Source organism: Gobio gobio, assembly GCF_949357685.1.
Source record: "Gobio gobio genome assembly, chromosome: 21".
Lineage (NCBI taxonomy): Eukaryota > Metazoa > Chordata > Actinopteri > Cypriniformes > Gobionidae > Gobio > Gobio gobio.
Genome location: NC_137117.1, coordinates 32448791 through 32474851, shown reverse-complemented (window position 1 = coordinate 32474851; position 26061 = coordinate 32448791). Strand labels below are relative to the sequence as shown.

The window sequence follows — 26061 nt, the reverse complement described above, 5'->3', positions numbered from 1 at the left end:
AACGGAATTCTGCAAAACTACAGTGAAAACGTACAATTATCATGCAATACAATAAAATAGCTTATCTTCCCTGCAAACGATGCCATGAAGAAAGTGAATATTTAATTTAAAGTCAAAAACAGAACAGAAAGTTCAAGTATTGGTATAAATTTCAGTACATAGACAAATAAATTATCAAATGTGTATTAACTGTGCGTGGGTCTGATCTGATTTTGCTGTTATTTTCTAATCTACTACTTTTTTCAAAATTGCAAAAATAAAATGATGTGCAAAACTTGATGAGCATGATTTGAGATATTCCGAAGAGCATCTTGTGCTTCAGAATCTGACCTTTTGTGCAAAGTCACAAGATCAATGACACATTTACTCATTTACTTTGTGAGTTAAACTGACAGTTCACGCAAAAATGAAAAATCTGTCATGAATTCCTCACCCTCATGTCGTTCCAAACCCGTAAGACCTTTGTTCATCTTCGGAACACAAATTACGATATTTTTGATGAAATCCGAGAGCTCTCTGACCCCACATAGACAGACAGCAACACAACGACCACTTTCAAGGTCCAGAAAGGTAGTAAAGACACCCACATGAAAAAAATACTTTAGTAGGCTATAGTAAAATTACTGTAGTAAATACTATAGTGTTTTTGAACCGTAGTATAGTAAATATACTACAGTAAATTAACAAAGTGTAGTAATACTATAATATACTACAATATACTACAATTTACCGTAGTATCTTTACTATAGTATGGTTCAAAAACACTATAGTATTTACTACAGTAATTTTACTGTAATTTTACTATAATATACTATAGTATTTTTTCATGTGGGCATCGTTAAAATAGTCCATGTGGTTCAACCTTATTGTTAATGTTATGAAGCGACGAGAATACTTGCATAGGAGACTGACACAGGCTAGAACGAAATTGTTGAGTAAAGTAGTTATTTGTGTTTGTGTTTGTGCACAAAAAGTATTCTCGTCGCTTCCACTGTAGTCACATGGACTATTTTAATGATGTTTTCACTTCCTTTCTGGGCCTTGAAAGTGTTAACTAAATTGCTGTCTATGTGGGGTCAGAAAGCTCTTGGATTTCATCAAAAATATCTTAATGTGTGTTCCGAAGATGAAGGAGTAATTAATGACAGAAAATTTCATTTTTGGGTGAACTGTCCCTTTAAATATTTATTTTTCAATTTATATCAAAATCGTGTTTTTTCTGCAGACGGACCAGCAAATCTTCTCAGCTATTTTTATTTTAGCCAGAGTGGTTTTCAGTCCTAAACATTTTTGTTCAATTCCAGGTTTGAATTACATTTTAATGCCCAGTTTTTCATGTTCAATGTGGACTTCACCGAATATCCTATAAAACATGCCAGCATTTATTTATTGTTTGTTTTAATTTTGTTTCACATGTGACAATAAAAGTATGCTGTTTGTTCATAGTTTTCAAACGAGCACATTTCTTGATAAAACATTTAGACTTTTAAACGTGCGGAAGCCGTGATTGGCTCAGGGCGAGGCCACGTGACGGACCGACGCCTTGCGCTGCAGCGGTCAGCGAGTGCAAGTGTGCGATAACAGCAGCAGCGGCTCTGTCTGGAGCTCACACTGTACATTACAGAAGCCCCCTCCTCTGGAAGACGGTGTTTCTCCCATTATGGGCGACAAGAAAAGCCCATCCAGGTATAGAAACATCCCATTTGCTTTGTTTTTTCATAAAGCATTTCGCGCGTTTGTGTACATTGACGAATAGCCGCGTATCGCGGTTGAAGTCTACTTATTTTTCCTGGTCGGATTTAACGGAAAAAAGCGCAGCCATGGCGGATACGGAGCCTTGCCTGACTCCCGGTATCCAGCTTTAGACAAAGGGAATTTAGGAAACGCCTCCTCTTTTCTATTTTCTTCGCCTTTTTTCAACAGATAAAGGCCGTTTGCCCTTTAGGCATGCAAAATCGTCAAATTGCAAATGTTATTGTTTGATTGTAAAGGACAGGCGTCTTCTACCACCGCACGTAGATTTAAGTGCATATGATGACACTTGCGCTAATTAGGGTGCAGCATGCTATTTAAATACCCTGACCATTTCCTCCTTCAATCTTGCAGGCCAAAAAGACAAGCCAAGCCCTCTGCAGACAACGGATTTTGGGACTGTAGCGTCTGCACCTTCAAAAACAGTGCAGAGGCATTCAAATGCAGTATATGTGATGTGCGGAAAGGTACATCTACAAGGTAAAGTGACACTGCAGCTTATAAGAGGGAGTTCTGCATTCACAGCCACCATAAACACATTGCACATGCATGCAGTGGGGATGTCAGAATTGATATTGTTACTTGTTGATGTGGATTGTGTCTTTATCCTTGCTGACGTCATCTGATTCCTGTAGAATTTCAATGACACTCTAGGACAGGCGGCAGGATCCGGCTGGTATGGAAGTATCCTGGTCTGTGCGCAGGGCCCCATTATATGATCCTGTGGGAAATTTAAAAAAAATGGCTTAAACATCTCTGATTTTGTTAGTGCGCCGTTGTTTTTTTGTTATGCACGCTGAGCTGTTCGTTCAATACTTTGCAAAATATGAAGCGCGCTGCTGATTTTTGCAGCTTTTGATGTATTGCTGTGGTCACTAATCATACTGATGACGTTATGTGCTAGAATTTAGGGTACGATTGGCGCCTATGGCATGCAGCCAAGATGTAGGATATGGGTCTGTCTTGAAAATGAAAAACCAGATATATAGGCCCACTCATTTCAAAATTGGAGTTGATTATCAGTATGTGCGTAATTGTTTTGCAAAAGCAAAGCACAGATGGTAGTGTATAATTATGTTAGCTTTATAGTTTCAGATGTCCCAATAGTGGATAATGTGATGCAGTGGGGATATTTCTGACACGATTTCTAGGTCACTAATCAAATAAGCAAGACTGTGGCGTTGAACATGTGAACTGCACTGTACGAAATATCAGATGCTCCCACTGAAACATTAGGTTCTCTCCGGAACATTCTCAAAAAGATGGTTGTACCAAAGACATTTTTTAAATTAAAATTTTATGCTGCATAATTCTAATGAAAAATATTGTATTATATTGGGAAAAATTTAGTGGTCTCAGATGATTAAACTCCGATGTATTTGCAAAGTATTTCATATAAAAAAAAAAAAACAGAAAAAAAAAAGGATTGCTCTTGAAATTGACCGCTCATGAAAGGAACACTCCATTACCTACATGTTTTCAGCGATATATAGTGGGATGAATGTGGCTGGTGCACTCTGGCACTACCTCGGGTGTTTATATCTCTGCTGAAGTGACAGTCTTTTCATGTATTGTGTACGGTGTGAAGTACGCAGGCATCTCCTCGCGGCATAAATTGCATGCTTGAATGTTGTTTTTCTAGCTTTGTTGAAGCAACGGGATCAGTCCGTGCTCTCTTGTAGAGAGGCTGTTTGATGATGCCGTTCTGCTAACTCGAGTGACTGTCATCTACACCAGAGTAGCAACAGCTGAGGGGATCAGGGTACCACTACATTTCCCTGTTGATAGCCGATTATTCAGAATGATATCTGCTGATACCGATAGTTTAATTTTCTTAAGGAAAAATCTCCCCCAACTAATGCTGTAAACTATACAGGGAACCCTCTCAATTGGTGCATTACTATAATATTAAACGTTAAAATTAGGGCTGCGCAATATATCGAAATATCGCAAATGTACATATCGCAATATGCATATAGCAAGGGCACGCAATATCTGAATGATTTTAATAGGCTACTTCAACATTGTGAAAAGTGTACGTTTTAGGTTGACGCATATAGCAGAGAATAGACTGGGCACACGACTGTTACTTGTGACTTGCGTGATGTTAATAAGAGTTATTAAATGCAATAACTTGCGAAAAACAACTCCTTTGCAGTCTCGTGCTGTCTGACACACACCGAAACGAACTAGCAGTTCTTTTTTTCGTGTCTTGTTACACACTCTAACTGTCAAATACACACAAAATGGCTGTCTTGAGGAGTATTTATGTAAACACAGTTGGTTATGCTTTAAGTGAAAGATATCAGTTGGGGAAAGATTTTACACACTTAAAGCAATATCGTATTGAATATCGCATTATTTAACAAGGATATCGCATATCGCATTTTTCTTCAATATCGCACATCCCTAGTTAAAATGAACAACAGAGCCCAAAATATTATATTCAACTGCTGTTTTTTTTAGATATAATCGTTACGCTCAAATAAAAATAGAATGTTTGTATACAACTCAGTTGCTCATCAGGTAGTTTTTATAAACCCTTTATTCAAACATGCATGTATAATTAAAGCCACAATATGTCATTTTTTTGGCGCTAGTAGTCGCTTATTCTTGATGACACCTTGATTTCGCGGAGCTTTTATTATGCTGCAATTGACCACTTGCGCTTCTTCCGGTCATGCGTATGTGGGGTAACGCAGTGCTGTTTTATCATATTAGATGCATTATTTGAGTGTGTTGAAAGTTATGTACTAACGTTACTCTGTGCGTTCGCTCCGCGGCTGCTATGAGACACTTGCTGCACACCGCAGTAAGCTAGATGGATATTAGGCATGGTAAAACATGGTACTCGCGGTAAATCAAGATTTAAACAAGACAAACTGTTGAGCTATATAACAATGATTTGTTTTCTGTTGATGAATGTATCCAAACAGTTGATCACCTGTCTAATAAAACACATGATATATTAAAGCGTTTTCTTTGGTGTTTCCATGGTTTCTACAAAATAATTAGAAATCGAGGGTAACGTGACTCGCGAGTATGATGTCATTGATAGGCGACGCACAGACACGGTCTGTATCCTGGTTAAAATTGCTTATTTCTCTGGATTTAAACAGTCTTTGAAACATTTGGAAAAATGTAAGTGCACAAGTCAACGAAATATTTAACACTGTTCTAGTGGTTTTTGGATATTTTATTCCAAAAATCTTACATATTGTGCCTTTTAACAGCAAACAAGCTCCTCTCTAGGGTTTTTTTGTATAGCTAACTAGCAAACTGAACACTGGATAGGAGACCTTTCCAAAATGCATTCACAAGCTGTTTTATTGACGTCTTTCCGCGCTTGAAACACTGTGCGATTACATGAGACGTGATACATTTCGGTAAGTTGTACTGTATCTTACAACATGCCTTCTGAGCCTGCTTTAAAGGCACAATGTGTAAGATGTTTGGATTAAAATATCCAAAAACACTAGAACAATGTTTTGTTGACTTGTGTACTTGCATTATCCCAAATGTTTCCAAGAAAGTTTAAATCCAGAGAAATAAGCAATTTTAACCATGCGTCGCCTATCGATGACATCATACTCGCGTTACCCTCGATTTCTCGTTTTATTTTGTAGAAACCATGGAAACACCAAAGACGCTTTAATATATTATGTGTTTAATTAGACAGGTGAGCAACATTTATCGACAGAAAACAAATCATTGTTTATAGCTCCACACTCTTATTGTTTAAATCTCGTTTTCTTGATTTACCATGAGTACCATGTTTTACCATGAAAAATTACATATTGTGCCTTTTAATGTTGCTATTTTTTTATTCGCGTTAGATAATAGCCCTAGATTCAACGCAAGACATTTTCTTCACACACAATGGCCCTCATTTATCAAAAGTGCGTACACCAAATTTCCAGCGTACACCTGGCGTACACCCAAAACCACGGTGACTTTGAGATTTATCAATATGGACATTGGCGTACTGCACGCTCAAATCCTACGCCAGCTCAAATCCTACGCCAGCTCAGAAGGTGGTGTACGCACGTTTTGAGTTAGTGCGAAAATGCGCCGAAAAACAATTCCTAACACCACAAAACGCACTGACAAAGATATGCTATATTATGACCCACTGAAAAAAAACAACAACAACAACAAATAAAGCCCTATTCGCACGGGATAAGTAGGCTATTATCTGGGGACCTTGTGTGATTTAGAAATGACTCCCCCCACATCTGAATTTTGCGTGGCACATTCGCACGGGATAAGCTGTGATTTTACTCGAATTTACTGACTTATCTCCCGGATATGATGTTACTTGAAAATGTTTTTTCGTTATATAGCTGTATGAAATTTTAAACATGAGTCGTATCGATATCATTTTGATTGTTTTATAGTAATACAAATAATTTAGTTCAGTTAGAGAACAGACGCAATTAAAAACGTAACTGAGCAATATAATAACAATTGACGGCTCAATTGTTTCACAGTTCACAGTTTCAAAGCTAAATGTAAAAGTGCCCATTTAAGCGAGTTGTCATTGTACTGTTCTGTTTTTGTGTTTTTCATTAAGAATAATATTAAACACACCATTCAAGCTCCCAAATTGTGCTCATTCTAAAGTGAAAGTAGTAGCCTATAATCCGCGCGGCCGCACGGGAATTCATAACGGTGCACATATGCAGCCTAGCGCCATTCTTCGTGAAAGATAAAGATAGAAATGCTCACAGGACACAAAAACCTTGCAAAAATTATATACGATCCGCCTAATCCCGGCCAAATAGATGCCGATTCGCACGGGACTAATATTATCACCTCGGTGTTTGGTGAAATATGGTAGGTAATATGCGGGGGAATTTTTACTTTACATATTACAGACATGGCCGATTCGCACGGGATTAAGATCACAGACATTCTCTGCAATTATTACAAATCACCAGAGGTCCCCGCATATACTAATCCTTCAAAAAAACACTTCAGTGTTTATTTTTGTGCAACATGGACTTCAATGTTTAATTTGTGTGACTTTACCAAAGCATTTGATTTGTATGCATATGTATTCCACCAGTTGCGAGCCTGTGCGCTTTACCTGACGTTGGTTAGGCCCGGCAGCTGCGCACGGACAGAGACTGAACATAATTCAGACTGACAAAATAATAAAAATGACATTCTTCTTTTAAATAATAATAAAATAAAAAAAAAAAAAATAATAATAATAATAATGACATTCTTCTTCTAAATAACAATGAGCGTCATTAATAATACAAATCATAATAATAATAAGAAGAATCTTACAAATTGTCATGCAATTATATTAATGTGAATGAATGTACTCCACATCACATCATCATCACTATTGTACACCCCAATACACGTGACGTGATACGAAATTAAATGCTAATTATTTCAAAACACGAGCTGTAAAATATTGAATTGTGATAGGTAATTTCTCATCCAAACAGCTATTTAAACTGGATTTCCACCGTACACCTTTTTGTGGGCGCCTTTAATCCTACTCTTTAAACTCCCAAATAAAACAATTTCGTTTTTTTTCCACTTCCCTGGTGATGTTCTCGATCTCCACGTCAGAGAAGTTTCGCTTCTTTGCCGTCTTCCGTGTGTCCATGGCGTAAAATGAGGGCGTGGGGGAGGCAGAGACTTGAATATATAGGGGCGTGTTATTCTAATGACGATCGTTTTCAGCAGCGGCATTTATCATGGGCAGGTTTTGCGTACGCCTGGATTTCAGAGGTGCTCACAGCTTCATAAATCAGGTGGTGAGAGGAGTGTAAGCATAATCTTACGCCAACATATACGCCCGTTTCTACGCAAGATTGATAAATGAGGGCCAATATGAGTTGCAGTCTGACACGTTTTTCTGCTCCCTTTTGATTGACAGTATATAATCGGTCCTGATCATAAGCTGTTTTTAAACAGGTGGCTAAAAATAATTACTTTCATCAACCGATACCGATTATTGGCTGATACATCGGCACATCCCTAGTACCACACAAACAAACCTGCACAGAAACCCAGTATCGTGCTGTAGAGTGGACCACACACCTGCAATAATGCAAAAAGTTGTCAATCAGTTGTCAATGTTTTTCAGTTGTCAAACGTTTATGTTACGTTTTATGTTAATGTTTATGATGCTGCAGTAAAGAGACTATTTTATTTGGATTTATTTAGCAAAGTTAAATAATGAGATTAGGGGATGGAGAGCATGTGCTGTCAGTATGAAGTTAAATCTGGAACAGGTAATATAATTAGAGCATCATAGAGAGCCGCCAATCTTGAATGAACTGCCAGTGGGGTATTATTAACTCAGAGCCATGAATATTTACTGTGATTCTCCCTTAAAGGGGACATATTATGCCCCTTTTTATAAGATGTAATATAAATCTCTGGGGTCCCCAGAATGTGTCTGAAGTTTCAGCTCAAAATACCCCCAAGATCATTTATTATAGCTTGTCAAATTTGCCCCTATTTGGGTGTGAGCAAAAACGCGCCATTTTATGTGTGTCCCTTTAAATGCAAATAAACTGCTGCTCCCTGCCCCCTTCCAGAAGAGGGCGGATCCTTTACACAAGCGTTGGAAAATCCGTCAACAACAATACAGGCGAATCTCACTCAGCCAAAATGTCAGAAATAACCAGTTGTGGAGTGTAGCCTTGCATGGTTGGACACAGATGAGAGACTCAGGAGGAGGTTGCAACTTTTCGACTGCGCCTGGACATTTCTGAATGGTTAGTGGATACATTTATGTAACGTTAGTTGTAGGAGTTACCTTAATTCAACTCATCGACTAGCATGTACCGTCATGTTAATCTATAAATTGTTGTATAGGTGCTCGTGTGGGAACGTAAAAAACCTGACTATACAATGCCTAATAAATGTGAAATTTGCAAACATTCACAAAATGTGAAGTGCCATCCTTAATTGTTCTAGATATGATGTTAGAGCACGAAGCATTGGTTTGACCCATCTTTCAGAAACAACTTTTTTCGCAAATCCAGCGTTGTACTGACCCTTGTTGGTAAAGCATAAAATGATTTGCGCAAATATATGACATTTTACCGTCATTCTTCTGCATATTTCCTTCAAAAATGTAATTCAACCACAGTGTCCTCAGTGGCTCAGATGCAGGGAGTCTATGGAGACTCTTTTATGTTCTTTGGTACATCCAACAAAATAACATTTGTAATGTTTTTTGGCTCAGACATTGTAATACTCTAGCTAGCTGATACAACGAGTAAACAGAAATGGCGGACTCTGTGCTTCTCACTCAGGGGTGTGTCTATGCTAAAAGGGCAGATCATCAACAGTCATGTGCCGGGTTTCCCTCAGAGATTCATAAAAAAATGTATTAGGTGGAACATTATAGGCTGGTTGTTTACACACATTGTGGACACATCTGTGTTCAGACACCATATAAGTTACAATTTCATAATTGGTCCTCTAACAGAAATTCACTCTTTTTTTTCAGAGAGGTTATCTTTCCAGAATATACCACTCACTCATACCCTTAAAGCAAACTTGGATGCCTGGAATTGATCTCTCAATGCTCTCTGCAGTGCCATTATGATATAGTGATATTGAGACATGAAACTCCATGTGTTGGAATTATTGATAGGATGATATTTTAGCCAAGAACTGCCATTTTGAGAGAGTCTGCATTAGCCATATATCTGCAATAAGCATGCCATTTTTCCAAACAGAAGTAGTTGCTTACCCTAGCTCCCATCAGTTCTTATATAATGACAGCTTTTAACGATACACATTTTCAAATATTTTAACTTTAAAAAATCTATATATATTAATACACTACAGGCCAAAAGTTTTAGGTTGGTAAGATTTATTTTTTTAATGTTTTTGAAAGCAGTCTCTTATGGCCAATTTGTATTCATTTGATTTAAAAAAAAAAAAAAAAAAGTAATATTGTGAAGTATTATGGCAATTTAAAATGTTATCTATTTGAATAAGTTTTAAAATGTATTTTATTTCTGTGATGCAAAGCAGCATCATTACTCCAGTCTTCAGTGTCACATGATCCTTCAGAAATCATTCTAATATGCTGATTTGATGCTCAAGAAACATTAATTAATATTATCAATGTTGAAAACAGTTGTGCTGCTTCATATTTTAGTAGAAACCAATGATGAATGCAGGTAAAATGGGACATGTAAGGTATTGTATTTTAGATTTCTTCATTTTGCTCTGGGTATTATTGCGGATATCATTATTTAAAATGGTGTTGTGTGAGGGTCGTCTGACATATATTAAAACGCCAGTGATAAATTGGCAGAAACTGTCCCACTTTACCTGAGTTCACCCCGCCCTGCTCTCTATATATTGGCATCAGTATTGGCAAAGCGCTTGATTTCTGGCAACATCATCTTTTCCAGAAAACCTAGGATAAACTCTCAACTCGTGGCACAGCAGGTCGCTCAACAGTGCGCCGCCCCACCCCCAGCCAAGAAAGAAAGAAGAGAAAGAACAGACAGACACCTTCCTGACGACGACCACTTCGACATGGACAACTCCGACTCAGATAGACTCAGCAGTCTCCACCCTGACTCCGACCATCCCGAGAGATTAAGTCTGGATGGTAGTCAGCAGGAACGTGGACCTTCTCATAAGGAACGGAGACAGGAACGTGGACTGGACAAACCTCAAACGCTCGATACAGACAGGGGTCCTGAGCGAACAGGACTGACCCCCAACCTGCTGCAGCCACAGCTGCAACAGCAGCAGCAACAGCAGCAACAGCAGCAGCAGCAGCAGCAGCATACCAGAACAGACAGAGAGCACACGGACAAAGCAATTCTGGAAAAACTTCAGCCTCACAGAGAGCACATGGATAAAGATCATCTGCACTCGGCAAGCCCTGGGATGCAGCCGGCAGAGAGAATGGGTGCAGAGAGAGAGGAACTCAAAAAAGGAAAAATAGAGAGGGCCATGATGGAGAAACACAAAGAGAGACATAAAAGCCTCACGCCCAGTAAAAAACCCACTGCCAAGAAGATGAAGTGAGTGTGTTATGCAACCATGCTCTGCAAATAGTCTTTTATGGCCTTGGTTTGATCCAATCAGATATTGGTATCCGGGCTGTCAAAGATAACACACACATGCAACTAATTCATGATGTCAATTTCTTTTAAATCTGTTGACACATGTTGTCAATTTTACATTATAGGGTGCAACAGTCGGGTTCCAGAAGTAAAAATCCCATTCATTTCGAATTGATTTTTGGTGATAACTAGACACAATGACTACTGTGAGCTACACATTGGTCAACCGATGGTATATTTGTTGGAAGCCATCAGCCTGCATTATTTCAACTTATTTTTAAATAATAATGTTTAAAGGTAGGGTAGGCAATTTCGGAGAGGCTAGCAATAGCAAGCTAGCTTTGGAAACCCAAAAAAGAGCCCTTCAGAGTGTCTCCAAAGCCACACCGCCTCTACAACACATGAAAGCACAATTTCGTAATTTCGGCGTTGATAGTGTTGCCGTAGAAATGCATAAGTCCGAGGACTGGGTAGAACGTGACGGGTTGCTATCACATGGCGTGAACGTAGCATAAGCATGTTGTTTTGGTTAAAAGGTTGCTGCTGCTTGTTTTTGCCGCTCAGTGACTGTCTGTAAACAACTCTGCATAGCCTCATGAATTGAGGATGACGAGTGAGCAAGGTGCACGGAGGTGGAAATGCATATTAGGGATGAGTCACGATTTTCAAATATTCGATTAGTTGATTTAATTGTTGAATATCAAATAGATTGTGCCATTATCGTCTTTAAAAAAATCGCTCTCGCTCGTATCTAAGGTAAATCATCAACACCATCATCCCTTGCATGTATGTTATTGAACTAATGACATTGTAATCGGCTAAAACGCATGCGCTGGTTACTTTTCTTCCTCAACAAGTGCGCACCCGAGTCGCACCTGAGTGTTGCTTTCACCTTCATGTGAATCACGGCACAGATTGAGTGCAACCGAACTTGGGTTGTGGGTTTGCTGGTGCGGTACCACAGTGCGCACCAAGCTCGGTATGACCGCTTTCACTTTAGCAATTTTTCATGCGAACCGTGCCCCATTTCAAACTAAACTGGCAGTGTGAAAACGCCCTGAGACAACAGAAGAACACATTGTCTCACACGCACACTGTAGACTTGCGTGACATATAACGGTTACAGTAACTTGGGGCGATGTCGAATAACCGTATATGTTTCAGCATGTTACAATAATTATATGGCTTGAGTTAATATAGCCTATTCCCTAATTAATTAAAAAGTTTATCATACACATAAACAGAGAGAGAGAGAGAGAGGGGGAGAGAGACCATTCACACTCTCAATCTGTATGTAGCCTATGTATGCGGGGGAAGGAGTTGCGATTTTCGAATAATAATCAAATAATTTCCAGCGATCATCGAATATTATTTTTGCTTGAATTACCCATCCCTAATACATATGTTGACAGGCAGTTAGGACATCCTATCATTGCTTTCAGACTGAATGCAATGATTGGACGAAAATCTTTTTGGTCCTGAGACTTCCACAAAAGATATATGGAATTTTTTTATATATTTAGACCACTTCTATTGTTTACTGCTATCGGGATTTGAAGAGAGTTTCAACAAGAATAACAAAGTGTTTATGAAAAAAATATTGCCTACCCTACCTTTTTAACAGGGGGATTCCTGGTGAAAAACTACATTACCCATGATTCTGCAGAGAATCTCCACCAATCATTTAAATAAAACAGGCAAACGATGCCAAAACAACACTTCAGCGCCCGCCCACTCCCATCAAAGTCTCTTTAAAGGGCACATGGCACACTCAGTTTCTGCCAGTCTCATGTTAATCTTGAGTATAGAGTAGTTTTGCATCCTTCATATCTCCGTAGGGTCTTTAGTTTTATCATATTTATAAAAGACCGATACGCTGTACCGATTCTTTCCGAAAATAGTCAAGCTTGTGCAGTGGGCGGAGCTAAAGTGTCACAAGCAGCCTATGACACACACAATACATCATGGCATTATCCCTGGATGACTTTCGATTCACTATACGTTCATGTTGTTTACATTATATGCACTTACAAAACTTAATTGCCTACAAAACAGACATTTGATGCAGTTTCACTCACCGGCTGCGGTTTCGACTCGTGACCGGGAACAAACAAACAAACAAACACTTGCAGAACTCCGTTGCTGCTCCGGAAATACAAACTGCATCCACTGTTTAACGCTGGGTTATTTGGGAAGCTGAACAAGGTTATCTTACCCTCACAACCAGAAACCCACTTCTTTAGCGACATTGTTGATTTCGTGGTCTAAAAACAAAATGACAGCGCTGGCGACGGCTTCCGTAACCCGATGGGCGCGCTCTTGCTCTCGCTCTGGTTTATGAATGCACACGCTCATCCAGGAGAAGTGCCCTTACAAGGAATTCCATACTCAAGAAAAAACGTTCATGAACTTGTTCGAATCCTTAAGGAGTGTATACTCCAACTCATTTTTTACAAATTTTGCCATGTTTAGCATGAGAATCCAACTCTTTAACAGTGTAAATAAGTCAGAATGCATGAAATAGCGTTAGAACACCCCCCCCCCCCCCCCCTTAAGACAAGTCATTTCACTCTGCGGCCATCTTTGAAAAGCCTCGGGTATGCAAGTGCAGCTCCTATCTCTTTGAAAGGGGAAACATCAAATTCTCCAAAACTCTTTGCCAATTAAATTTCCTATTTGAAATCACCAATGAAATCTACAACAACTGTCTCATAAATTTTGTTTCTAAATTTCAGTCTGGTCAAAGCTAATAGGCATGCGCAGTCCTAAGTGCGCGTCTCAGAAGACTACCTGTTTCTATAGCAACCAGAGCTTCTAACGGCAGCTGTAGTGACACGATGACTTTACTAATCAACGATTGGCTCCTTCATATTCTTATTAGCCATATTGGGTGTTGCACTTTCTCCTATATAAGTAATTGGAGTGCACCGTTTTCCTATATATATATATATATATATATATATATATATGTATATGTCTTTGCTCTCATGAAGCACCACGGATGATGTAATCGAATCTCCCTAAGATTTCACTACTTAAATGCTCAAATTAAAATAATTTGTCATTTGCAGTGCTTGCCAAGTCAAGCCTCCTTTATTTATATAGTGCTTTATACAATACAGATTGTTTCAAAGCAGCTTTACAGTGATAACAGGACAATGGTTCAATAATGCAAACGGAGTTCATTTTGGCTGGAAAGCAGCTCTAAAAGAAAATCGTGTCATTGTTCTGCTGAAGTCATTTCAGTGTTGATTCCGTTCCGTTGTAAAGATCATCAATTATTAAATGAGTTAATTTCATCTATAAAGCAGTTCTGGAGAAAACTGATGTAATCCTCCAGCTCAGTTCAGTTCTCATCCTATAGTGTCAGTGTGGTCAAATCATTAATATTGTTGAATATTAAGTGTCCCCAACTAAGCAAGCCAGAGGTGACAGAGGCAAGGAACCCAAACTACATCAGGTGACAGAATGGAGAATAAACCTTGGGAGAAACAAGGCTCAGTCGGGGCCAGTTCTCCTCTGGTTTGTAGTGATTTCCTTCATTAAAGCTGTTAAAGGGTCAGTTCACCCAAAAATTTAATTTCTGTCATTAATTCCTCACCCTCACCTCATGTCGTTCCAAACCCGTAAGAATTTAGTTCATGTTTGGAACACAAATGAAGATATTTTTGATTAAATCCATCAAAAATATCTTTGTTTGTGTTCTGAAGATGAACAAAGGTCTTACGGGTTTGGAACGACATGAGGTGAGGGTGAGGAATTAATGACAGAAATTTGATTTTTGGGTGAACTAACCCTTTAAGTACATAATCCTGATCCTTGTTCCTCTTTTTTTTTTCTTTTCTTTTTTTTCCAAATACTTTTTTGCTTTCAAATCTAAATTTGTAATGTTGTGATTCACCTCGTTGCTGGTTGGTTTGGTTCATGGCTTATAACTTTAAAAGAAAAAAATCCACATGGGAAAAAATGCTTCCGGAACCAAGGCCGCTGCAAAAGTGGGCGGACGCTGTTGCACTCTATAACAGTTTCATTCTGTTTTGTCTTCTTTCTATTCAGGGCTGCTTGAAACAGGAGCAGTACAAGTATTGTTGAAAAATATTCATTTTTGGACACTTGACTTATTTATTACTGAACTGGTGATATTTCATGTGCTAAGCTTAAATGAGACAAGCACCCATTTTTATGATGTTGCTCAGTTGTAAGTCGCTTCGGATGAAAGCATCAGCTAAATGAATAAATGTTAAATGTTAATGAAAACACTAGTGGAGGACTGCAGGCCAGCTACAAAAACATATTTACACTTGGAAAAAGTCTAAATATTTAAATTGTTTTTGTATGTTACTAATGGCATATTGTAACATTACAGGCCCAAACTCGTTCAGAAAGGTCCAGCTGGGGAAAGTAATGGCATGAAGCCTGGCAAGTCGGTCACGAAGAATAACAAATCTATAATTTCACGGTAAGTTCAAAACTGATCTTTTCTTAAAGTCGACATGAAATGGTATGAGTGGATATATTCATCCATTCAACAACCATTGGATAGAACCAAACCCCCCTCCACACCTCCCTACATTTTTTTTCATCCATAATCCGTTACACTTGGATGTACATCACAATACGTTAAAAAAATTCTGTCGTTACTCCCATTACACTGTGACTTCACATTCAATTTAAACTATTACTGCTTTGAGTTAAGGGGAAATCCATTAAGCAGCTAATAGTCTTTTCCGTTGCATAATCCATGGGCTCTTTAACTTGCTTGCAATGTAGAGAGCTAAAACTGGATCATAATATATGCAGAATTTTGGGCTGAATGAAACATTTAAAGATGCACTCTATGATGAAAGTTTTACAGCTTAAAAAATGAAAAGTACTTTTAGTATACACCATAGACTGTAAAAACAGATGGACGATGTGCCCTTCACTTTCTTCCGTTGACGTTTAGTTTTTCCATGTCCAGTACATTTCATGGAGAGGGCGGATTTAATGTTTATATATATATATATATATATATATATATATATATATATATATATATATATATATTATATATATATATATATATATATATATATATATAATATATATTATATATATATAATATATATTATTAATTTTTTTTTTTTTAATAAAGTTTTTATAAAAACTAAACTAAACAAAAATGAGAATTTTTTTTTTTTTCTTATATATTTTTTCTTTTATTTCACTTAAAGGTCCTGTTCTTCTTGATCCCATTTTTCAAACTTTAGTTAGTGTGTAATGTTGCTGTTAGAGCATAAATAATACCTGTAAAATTATAAAGCTCAAAGTTCAATGCCAAGCGAGATATTTTATTTAACAGAAGTTCCCTTTCAAAGCCTACAGCGAACGGCCGGTTTGGACTACATCCCTGTACATCCTGCTTTAATTACGTCAGTAGAACAGTTTGTTGACTAACCTCCGCCCACAAGAATACGCGAAAAAGGGGGCGTGGTCTTGTTGCTCCCTCGGGGAGAAGAGGAAGTGTTGCGTTCGGTTCGGTTCGGTTCGGTTGCGTTTGTCGCCATGTCGTTCAGACGCTGTTATTTTCATCCCGGAGTCAAATCACCTTTGTTTGGCCTTCAGGGGCTGTAGTTTGAGCGCGTTCATCTCCCCGTTATGGGCAGAGGCGTGACCTTTCCGGGCAACGTGCACTAAGCTGCTGTCGAATCACAACACGGGAACCGCTGGCACAATCAGAACTCGTTACGTATTTCTGAAGGAGGGACTTCATAGAACAAGGAAATCCTCAAGCCGTTTTGAGGACAGTGAAAACAGCAGTATACAGATAAGTAAATTGTGTGAAAAATACTGTTTTTTTACACATGAAACATGAACACATGTTATATTGCACACTGTAAACACAATCAAAGCTTCAAAAAAACACGAAAAACGGGACCTTTAACATTTATTTCAAGTAATGTAAATGTTTTTTGTTTTAATTTTAGTTTGGAAAGTTACTCTAAAAAAGTTATTAATTACTACACTGTAAAAAGTGATCAGTTGACTCCACTTTAAAAAAAGAAAGAAAAAGATTTAAGCCTTAAAATTATTAAGCAGATAAACTATGCGTAATTGGAAAAAAATAAGTTATGTGGAATTTCATGCAACTTATTTTTTTCAATTATGCATGAAGTTTATTACTTAATTTTAAGGCAACGGGTTTCCTCACTTTTTTTAAGTTGTGAACTGATCACTTTTTACAGTGCTATTAATTAATTACATCTTCAACAATGTAATTGGAATACTGTACTAATTACTCTCTCTAAAAGTATTGCATTACTATTTACTTTGTGAATCAAATAATCAACCTTGACCAGTTGAACAATATGAAACTGCTCTTTTTAAATAAATTTGAACATTATAGACATTACATTATGTTAAATCTACTGTTGTTTTATATTGAATTGTTCTGTAGTCTATACAGTATTTAATGCAATTACATCAAATCTAACTGTAATTAAATTACAGGAAAAATGTATTTACAGTAATTAATTAGTAATGCATTACGCGCAACACTGACGATAATTACCCTGTTTGAAACAACATGAGGTAAATGAGGACCGAATTTATTTTTCTTTGTGCAATGAACACTACAGTAATATATATACGTGTTATATATACACTGTAAAAAAAAAATCCCCGTAAAATTTACGGTAAAAAAACGGCATCTGTGGTTGCCAGAATTTTACCGTAAAAAATACGGTAGCAACATTTTAGGTTTTACGAGACATCACTTAGTTTCCTGTCTATTTTACAGTTCAAAACCATATAATTTAAAGCTTTATATTGCAATAATTACATGTACACTGTAAAAATGGACGTTAAAAAAACATTTAATTAACTGGAATGATGTTAAATTACCAACCTATTGAAATATTAATATCTGTTATGTACCTTTTGATATATAATGACAACCACCAAACACAGTGGTGATGAGTCACATGATGAATCAAAGCTTTTAAGAGGACAATACTAAAATATGGAAGGTGCACACTGTCATTCACACAAACACTAAACACCATCATGGTAATTTAAAAAATGCAATAAACATTAATTTAACAACATAAGATGTAACATAAAACCCTAAAATACATAACTGGTTAGAAAAAAAACAAGAAGAAACGGTTATTTCAATGAAAACATATCAAATGTGAAGTGTCACGCAGGGAATTCTGGGAATGTCAAATTACACAATGTTCTTTTTAACTTTATTTTACTGTAAAATTGAATTAAGATCTATTACAGTTATTCACCGTATCTAGTACGGAAACTTTTTGTTAACCAATGAACTGTTTTTCACCGTAGCATTTTTACAGTCTTGTATCGTTAAAATCACGGTAATTTTTTACAGTGTATAATTCCTTCTTGCTCTGTTTCTCTGTTGCACTTCAGACCTAAACTGAAGAACATAGACAGGAGCTCGGCTCAGCAGCTCGCTATAACAGTGGGCAATGTGACTGTCATCATCACAGACTTTAAGGAGAAGACTCGCTCCTCCTCCACCTCCTCCTCCACGGTCACCTCCAGTGCTGGCTCTGAGCAGCAGCACCTGAGCTCCAGCTCGGAGAGCACGGACAAGGGGTCGTCCCGCGCCTCCACGCCCAGAAGAGACCACTCCTCTGGGCACAATGAGACCCTGTGAAGGGGAAGAGATTCAGACACCGCAATCTCACTGGACGAGGCCTGGAGCTCCTACACTCGTGACTGTACATGGAAGAGGGATCTTTCCAACCCATTCAGACAATGTCCATCTCGACACGCGACGGCAGAAACGTACCTGTCGAAACCCCTCGTGGAGCACCCTGTAGATTGATGTGTTGATGTTCACGTGAGTCACTGTCACGCCGAGACCCACTGTATATTCTGTGCCCTACTCCCACCAGATATAATCCATGTTTGTGCACCACGGAAATCAACGCTCCCAAGTTTGCATTATTATTGTTCATTGTCATTAAATCGTGCAGACGGCTGTTTTGACTTTGTGTTTAGAACGTAGAATCGTTTATGCTAAATGTACAATACGTGCGCTCATTTCTCCATCTCTCAGACAGCTCCGAGTCAACGATGTGTTGCTGCAGCTGTTTGTTTCTCGACAACAAGATCACGCTTGACCACCGTGTACAGGGAGATTGGTTCCCTTATTATTTCATATGACAGACTCTTGTGTGTGTACATGGTGGAAACACAAACTGTGATTATGTGAGTTTACAGTATTATAAATGCAAGGCCAACTTTGAAATCCATAAGGTGTACCATGTAGACATGTTTTGTGGTTCACAAGATGATAAGAGAGTATTTAGAATATTGTCCTTTATCTTTCTCTGTTTTTAGACTTTAAACCTTTGAATATTTCTTGTAAAATTATATCGAGATTCACAGGACTGTCTCTTATTCAACTTCATGGCGAGGAAACTCCGAAGGTGTGAAGAGAGAAACGTGAAATATGAAGCAGCTTGTCTATTTGTGAGATTTCATACAGTATATTTACGGTTTACCAAGATCTCTACTGCAAAATTGATCACTGATTAATACTCCCAATATAGCGTTGTGTGGTAAAAATTGGCTTCTTCTCGCCCATAAGGACGTTTTGCACAGGTTTTACACACTTATTCTAACCTTTGTTAAAAATCTAGAAGCTTATGAAGCTAATAAAAACCTTCTCAAACTCATTAAGGTCTCCAAACATTTTGGGCATTTTAATGTGATCATTTACATTTTCCACAAGCAGTTATATTCTTGTATAGTAACCAATGTTTACTGTGCTAAAGTCAGCATGAAATGGAAATTTACCCTATCTATTTTCTAAATGCGTGTTATTGATCTTCTTGTGAACGATTTATCTGTGCATACGTTTCATATATATATATATATTTGTTTTGTTTTGTTTTTTCTTTTCTTTTTTTTTGACCTACTAATTTTTCATTAAAATGTCATAACTGTACCTTCTGGTGAAATGACAGACTTCTCTCTGGTGCCATATATGCAGGACGTCTCTAATCATTTAGCGAATGCCTCCACTTTTATACCTATACCTTTTATCCCCCGATAATCCATTACACTCAGATGTATATCACAATATGGAAAGAAATGTCTGTCGCTACTTGCATTTCATTGAATTACATTTCTTTAAGATGGTTGCACATAATCATACAAGCTCTTTCACAAGCTCATTGAGGAACTGTTTGTTGAATTGTTGATGTTATAGTCTAGAGCTCCATACTTGTTGCTTGCATCTGATGCATCCTAAATACAAAAAAATTCAAATTTATAGCATTACTCAATCATCTATCCTTTAATCCAGATAAATCGACTTCATTCCCCCAAGTGAAATATACTCAATGATGATTTGTTTAAATGTTGATGCTTTGGCTTCTGTTCATGACCCCACTGCCTAAAGCAAAAAAAAAAAAAAACCTCCCTCTTTAGCAAACCTGCACAGCTTGATTTAGAAAAGTAAGACAGATTCCTCTCTTGTTGTTTCTTAAATTACTGCAACAACAATGAATTGAAATCCCATCCCCCTAACCCTTAAATTGGAGGGAAAACAAAGGATGTTGATACAGTAACGTGTCGTATTCACGCTCTGGTGGTGTTAGCTGTGTTTTGGAACATAATAGCTAGTTTCTGGCCTAAACTGGTCATTAGCAGCTACCATGCTCCAAAAATATACCTATAGCACCTTAAAGTCAGCATGAAACGCAAGTTGTGAAAGTCTTTTCTTTCCTTATTGTGACGCATGTCCGAGTGAAACAGCTTCTTGAGCAAGCAAAACATTTAGAGTGGGACTTGATTTTGTCAATATGAAATAGATTGAATGGATGTGGTTTGCTATTGGTGGAGCTCATGTGATTGACAGGTTGTCCCGCCCCCACGTCCATAAACACGTCATCGGAGAAGAAATTTCACTGCAAGAGGGAGGGGAAGTTATTCTTTTGATTTAAAGATTACGAGGGCACATTATTATTTTTTTTTATGTGCACGAATAAATCATTTATAATAAAAACTGCTATATTCCATAAAAAATAAGAATTGTCAATATTGATTTCATGGTGACTTAAATCTGGTGAAAGCAGCAAACTTGCTTGGTATTGTAGTATTATTTAAAATTATTCATATTTTTATTTAGTTTTTCAAGTTTCAGATATTTTGTTATTTTCTTTTGTAATTTTTTTACATTTCTATTTAGCGTTTATACATTTTTATATTTATTAGGTTTGTAATTTCAATACTTCAACTTAAATTTAGGTGCCAAGATGACATTATATTAACACATTTTCACGAATCTAGTCTTTTACGGTGCATTCGCACGAAGTGTTAACACTTCTTATTAACTTTGAATGGGTGACATCATGCATTGACGAACTGAATTGTGGGTTCCGTTGAGTCATGACACTGGCGTTGCTTGCGGCAGAAGTCAAAATTTTTTCCACTTTTCAAGTGCAAATGCAGGTGTCAGCCAATTAAATCGCCTATGCAAATACCCCAGCGCAGACGCAAGCCAATTGCGTTCATGCAACACCGGAAAAGTAATGTGATTGGCTGTTGTCGCTATGACAGTTGCGTCAGCACCAAGCTTCAGACACGGCCTCCGTCATGCGTCGACGCCCTGTGTGAATGCAGTGTAAAAGGACCAATGAAGTGCCTTGAAACGTGCAGCATTATTCAATGTGTTGACATAATATCCACTGAAACAGGAAGACAGGGTGGGACATATCAAACAGCTCCTTTCCTTTTTTTAAAATAGCCAATAGCATTTAGTATTTATCACAGCTCAGCCAGAGCCATTGGGCTTGGTAAAGCCGCAGTTTCCTCCTAATCTCTAAACATTTCTCATCTCCTCCATATCGCTTTAAAATACAGCTTTCGGTGCAGAATTCAAATGAATCCGATACGTTTCGGGGTCTCCACTGACTGGCGCATATGCTCCACTCTATGCTATCGTCTCTCTGGACCGGAGCAGACATGGCGCGGCAGCGGTTTGCATAACACTAATGTGAAACCAGACCTCATTCGCCCAAATGGAAAGCATATTTGCACCGTCTGAATTAGTGGTGTCAAAAGTACCGACTTAGATAAGTACTGAAATTTTAAAAATGTAATGATACCAGCATTTCCCTCTAGCATTTTGAACGCTGTTGAACGGATTCTTAAACATCTCTGATTGGCCGTTGTGTTCCCGCACTCAACATATATGTGATTGGTTACAATGATCAACGCTTCAGAAACTTGTAAATAGACATCTTTGATGCTCTTCACAGAGCTCTTACATAGATAAACACGGGAGCGTTTGATCAGGCCAATCAGAGGTGTTTAATAATCCGTTTAACAGCACTCAAAATGCTAGAGTCACATTTTTTACATTTCTTGGTACCGAAGTCGATACTTTTTACAACACTGGTCAGAATCGTCCCCTATAATAGTGCACTATGTGCCATTCACCATGTAGAAAACAGTAAATGTGTGAACAAGCGATTTTAGCCGCAGCTTCAGCGTCTATTTATAATGTAGGGGACATGGCACTTTAGATTCTAGAGAGCGTTTGATTGGACAGAAAATCTGATGAGAAGCTGAAGTGCAGGGTGACTTTATCAAAATCATTGATCATATTGGCAGAAGTGAGAAACTGTAAGTTTTGAATGCTTATATCTTCTAAATGTGAACATACTAACAGTAAGACTAACATATTACTAAAAACCAAAAACTTCCATTTTGATTTCATGGAAACTTTCAGTTTTTCATCTAATATTTATATTTTATTTTATTGTGGCTTTATTTCAAATTTTAGTTAAGCAATGTTTTTTATTGTCCAAGATTCTCAACCAACTAGCACCAGAAAATTGACAAGCTATATGTCAGATACCAGTCTAGGATTGCTTTTTCATCAGGGTTTTATAAATTAAGTGCCCCATTATGTTTTTTTCTTCTTCAAATATTCCCTTTCGTGCAGTGTGTAATGTAACCGTTTGTGAATGTAAACGTTCTGCGAAAGTCGAAAGTGCACGATAAATAAAGTTCACAAGTTCACACTTACAAATAATGCCGCGTTCCAGGCAACCCGTAACCCGTGTTTTTCCAACCTTCTACCCGTGAAAGTGCACTGGAACAGCAGTCAAACCCGTGACTTCCCACTTGTGGACTCATACTAGATCGATGTACTCCCACGGGCTCTGACGTCACATAGCCCGCGAAGCAACAATGGCAGCCCCTATGGACGCGGTGTTTATGAAAGTCGTGAATTAAAAAACAAATATATGGTATTGCTCTAACGTTATTTATCCACAAATGTTATGCATTATCAGCAGCTTTTCTAATGTTAGCTAGTTTTCAGGCCTTTGAGTGCGAGAAATAAATGAATACCAAATACATTTCCAAATATACAAATAACGTAAAATAAAAAGTATAACAGCTTCTCTTGCCTTATGTGCCGTTTTTTCTCCTCCATTTCCCTCAAATAAGCAAAGAGTAAGCACCTTTGTTGATAGAAATGATTGTAAATGAGCATAAGCCCCGTACGGTTCGCCATTCTTTGTTTACATCTAACTACCGCTCAGGCATTTTGGCGTGACTTTGCCTGTAATGCTACAAAGTCGTGAGTCGTGGTTTGAAGTCGTAACTTACGGGCTCAAAAACCTGCCTGGAAATCAGCATAAGTCAGATAGAATGAATGGTGTGCGTATTTGGCGTGCTGTCCGAGGAGAGGGCTCCGAGCTCGGTATTTGGCTCGAACCCAGAGTACTCCCCCCGTATCTCTGGTTTAGGAGTAACCAGGTGAGTGTGAGGACGACGGGGTGGTGGAGGGATGCTGCAAAAACTTGTCGAGGAACGTTGGTGAGTTGACTGGGTATTTATATATTCCTCCATTTGTGCTGATTGGTTAGACATGCAGATTGCTGATTGCTGATAGCTGGTTGGAATTACATGATGATTAGATAGATCATTTGAATGTGCTCCTCCCGAACTTTGTTTACGAAACATAATTTATTGCCTCCCAAAAGAAAGAATCAACTCTGAACCGCCTAAACGAGTCGTTTGTGTTTCGAATCCCACTGCTTGGCGGTTCTACATCACTAGAAATTTATTTGCATAATGTTGTACATTGTCTGCACGCGAACAACTTGACCCGCCTACCAACGTCATTTTACTGACGACTGCTTCTCAAATAGTTCAACACAGGGTTCACAAAACACAACCTGTAAGTATGATTAATCACTGATGCATTTATGAAGAGTTCCAATGCAAAAGCCTCTAAAAGCCACCCCTGTTAAAAATGAGATAATACTGAATGCTCTTCGCGTTCATCAAATACTTTCACAAACATGCTAAATCCCAGCCTCGCATTCAGAAGTACTGGTACTTTGGTAGAAACCTAGGAGCCTGACGAAAATGCTATTACCTAAAAGAGTGTCTATAGAGGGTATGCATCGACGTTGTAGAGTTGTATTTTCCTTTAAGTTACTGCCCCTTCCGGTATGACGTAAGAAGGAGAGCGCCTGGTAGAAGGTTCGAGGGGCGCGGGTGGAAGTTAAATAAACGACTGTACAGATCAAGACTGCTTCTATGTTTCTGTTCCTCAAAAACATACATGGTGTAAGAAGTGGGATAAAATGGCACAGGGACTTCCCCGTATCGATCCGCTGGTCGTTGATGACAACATTGCTGATAACTGGAGGTTGAAAAGGGATGGCGCATCTACTGTTATCCTGTCTGATAAGTCAAAGAAAGCTCAGGCCTACACATTGTTAAACCCGGCCGGTCCCGACGCGTCTGAAACATTTGTGTATGAGGACGAGGAAGATCATGAGGACCAAGAGGTAGGCTACTTCTAACCAAATTCTCTGAATTGTGCTTACCCACTGTTCAAAAACCAGGTGAATCTGTGCAAGCATACGTCTCCACTTTGAAAATCCTGGCAAAGAAATGTGAATTCGGATCACTGCAAGATGAACTCATTAGAGACCGCATAGTTTGCGGTATAGAAAATGACACAAATGACACTCACACTGGATTTGGCTGTTAACATATGTTTGCTGCATGAACAGTCCTAGAGAAGTGTGAGAGAGCTGAGAAAAGACAGAGGTATGTGCTTTGCAAAAAAACACGTTGCTCAAACTGTAATGGGCAACATTCTTCAGTAAAAAACAAGTGCTATGCATACAACAAACTGCAGTGCTGCAGTGCGTCCGTGGGGAATTCAAATTCCATGTAGAGGACCGTGATGTAAAACCCCTTCTTGGTCTACAGGACAGCATCGTTATGGGACTCATCCAACTGGGGCCTGATGTACATATGCTGCATCATGAACCACCAGAGGCACGTGAATATAGAGATCTGTTGAATTGAGGCAAAGGAGTGGGTATCAGCCATGGTTGCATCCCCCAAAAAAATGGATCAGTGGGGATTTGCATAGATCCAGTTCATCTTAACAGCCCTCCTCAGATCACGGCATCCCCTAAAACAATTGAACAGATCATTGCAGATATACCTGGTGCTAAAGTGTTTACCATTCTGGATGCTAAATGTGGGTTCCGGCAAATCCCCCTTGATGAAGCTTCATCCAAATTAATCACGTTTATGTCCCCATTTGGTCGTTACAGTTCTTTGAGGATGCCATATGGAACCTCAACAGGCAGTGAGGTCTTTCAGAGATCAATGGAGCAATTGTTTGCTGGACAGCCTTGTGAAATTGTAGTTGACGATATTCTCATCTGGGGCCGGACGCAGGAGGAATGCGATGATCGTTTGCGACAGGTACTGAACAAAATCCGTGCAATTTTCATGAAACTCAACCCGGACAAATGCAGGTTCAGAGTCAATTCGGTCCAGTATTTGGGTCACCTACTAACTGCTGATGGTGTCAAACCTGACCCTGAAAAAACCAAAGCGGTATGTGACATGCCAACACCTCAGGAAAAACAAGCTCTGGAGCAGTTCTTGGATATGACAATCTACTTATACAAATTCATTCCCCAGGACAGTGACATCACTGGTCCTTTAAGACAATTGCTTCATCAGGATTCGGAGTGGCACTGGCATAAGACGCATGACGAGGCCTTTGGGAGACTGAAACAAGCCCTGACAAATCCCCCAGTTTTGCAGTATTTTGATACTTCCGTACCAGTGGTTCTCTCTGCGGATGCCTCCCAACATGGCCTTGGTGCAGTTTGCCTACAACGAGGACGCCCTGTGGTATTTGCATCCCATATGAGTCCTGTTACGC

At 38.5% G+C, this 26061-nt stretch overlaps 1 protein-coding gene across 1 annotated transcript; it reads left to right on the top strand.

Moving 5' to 3' along the window:
- The first annotated feature begins 1551 nt into the window (after positions 1 to 1551).
- On the top strand, positions 1552 to 19950 carry rybpa (RING1 and YY1 binding protein a). Its single transcript, XM_079802540.1, has 5 exons — positions 1552 to 1686; positions 2107 to 2232; positions 10158 to 10781; positions 15190 to 15282; positions 18237 to 19950. The coding sequence occupies exons 1-5, from the start codon at positions 1661 to 1663 to the stop codon at positions 18484 to 18486; spliced, it is 1119 nt and encodes a 372-aa protein (XP_079658666.1). The 5' UTR covers positions 1552 to 1660; the 3' UTR covers positions 18487 to 19950.
- Positions 19951 to 26061: the final 6111 nt, after the last annotated feature.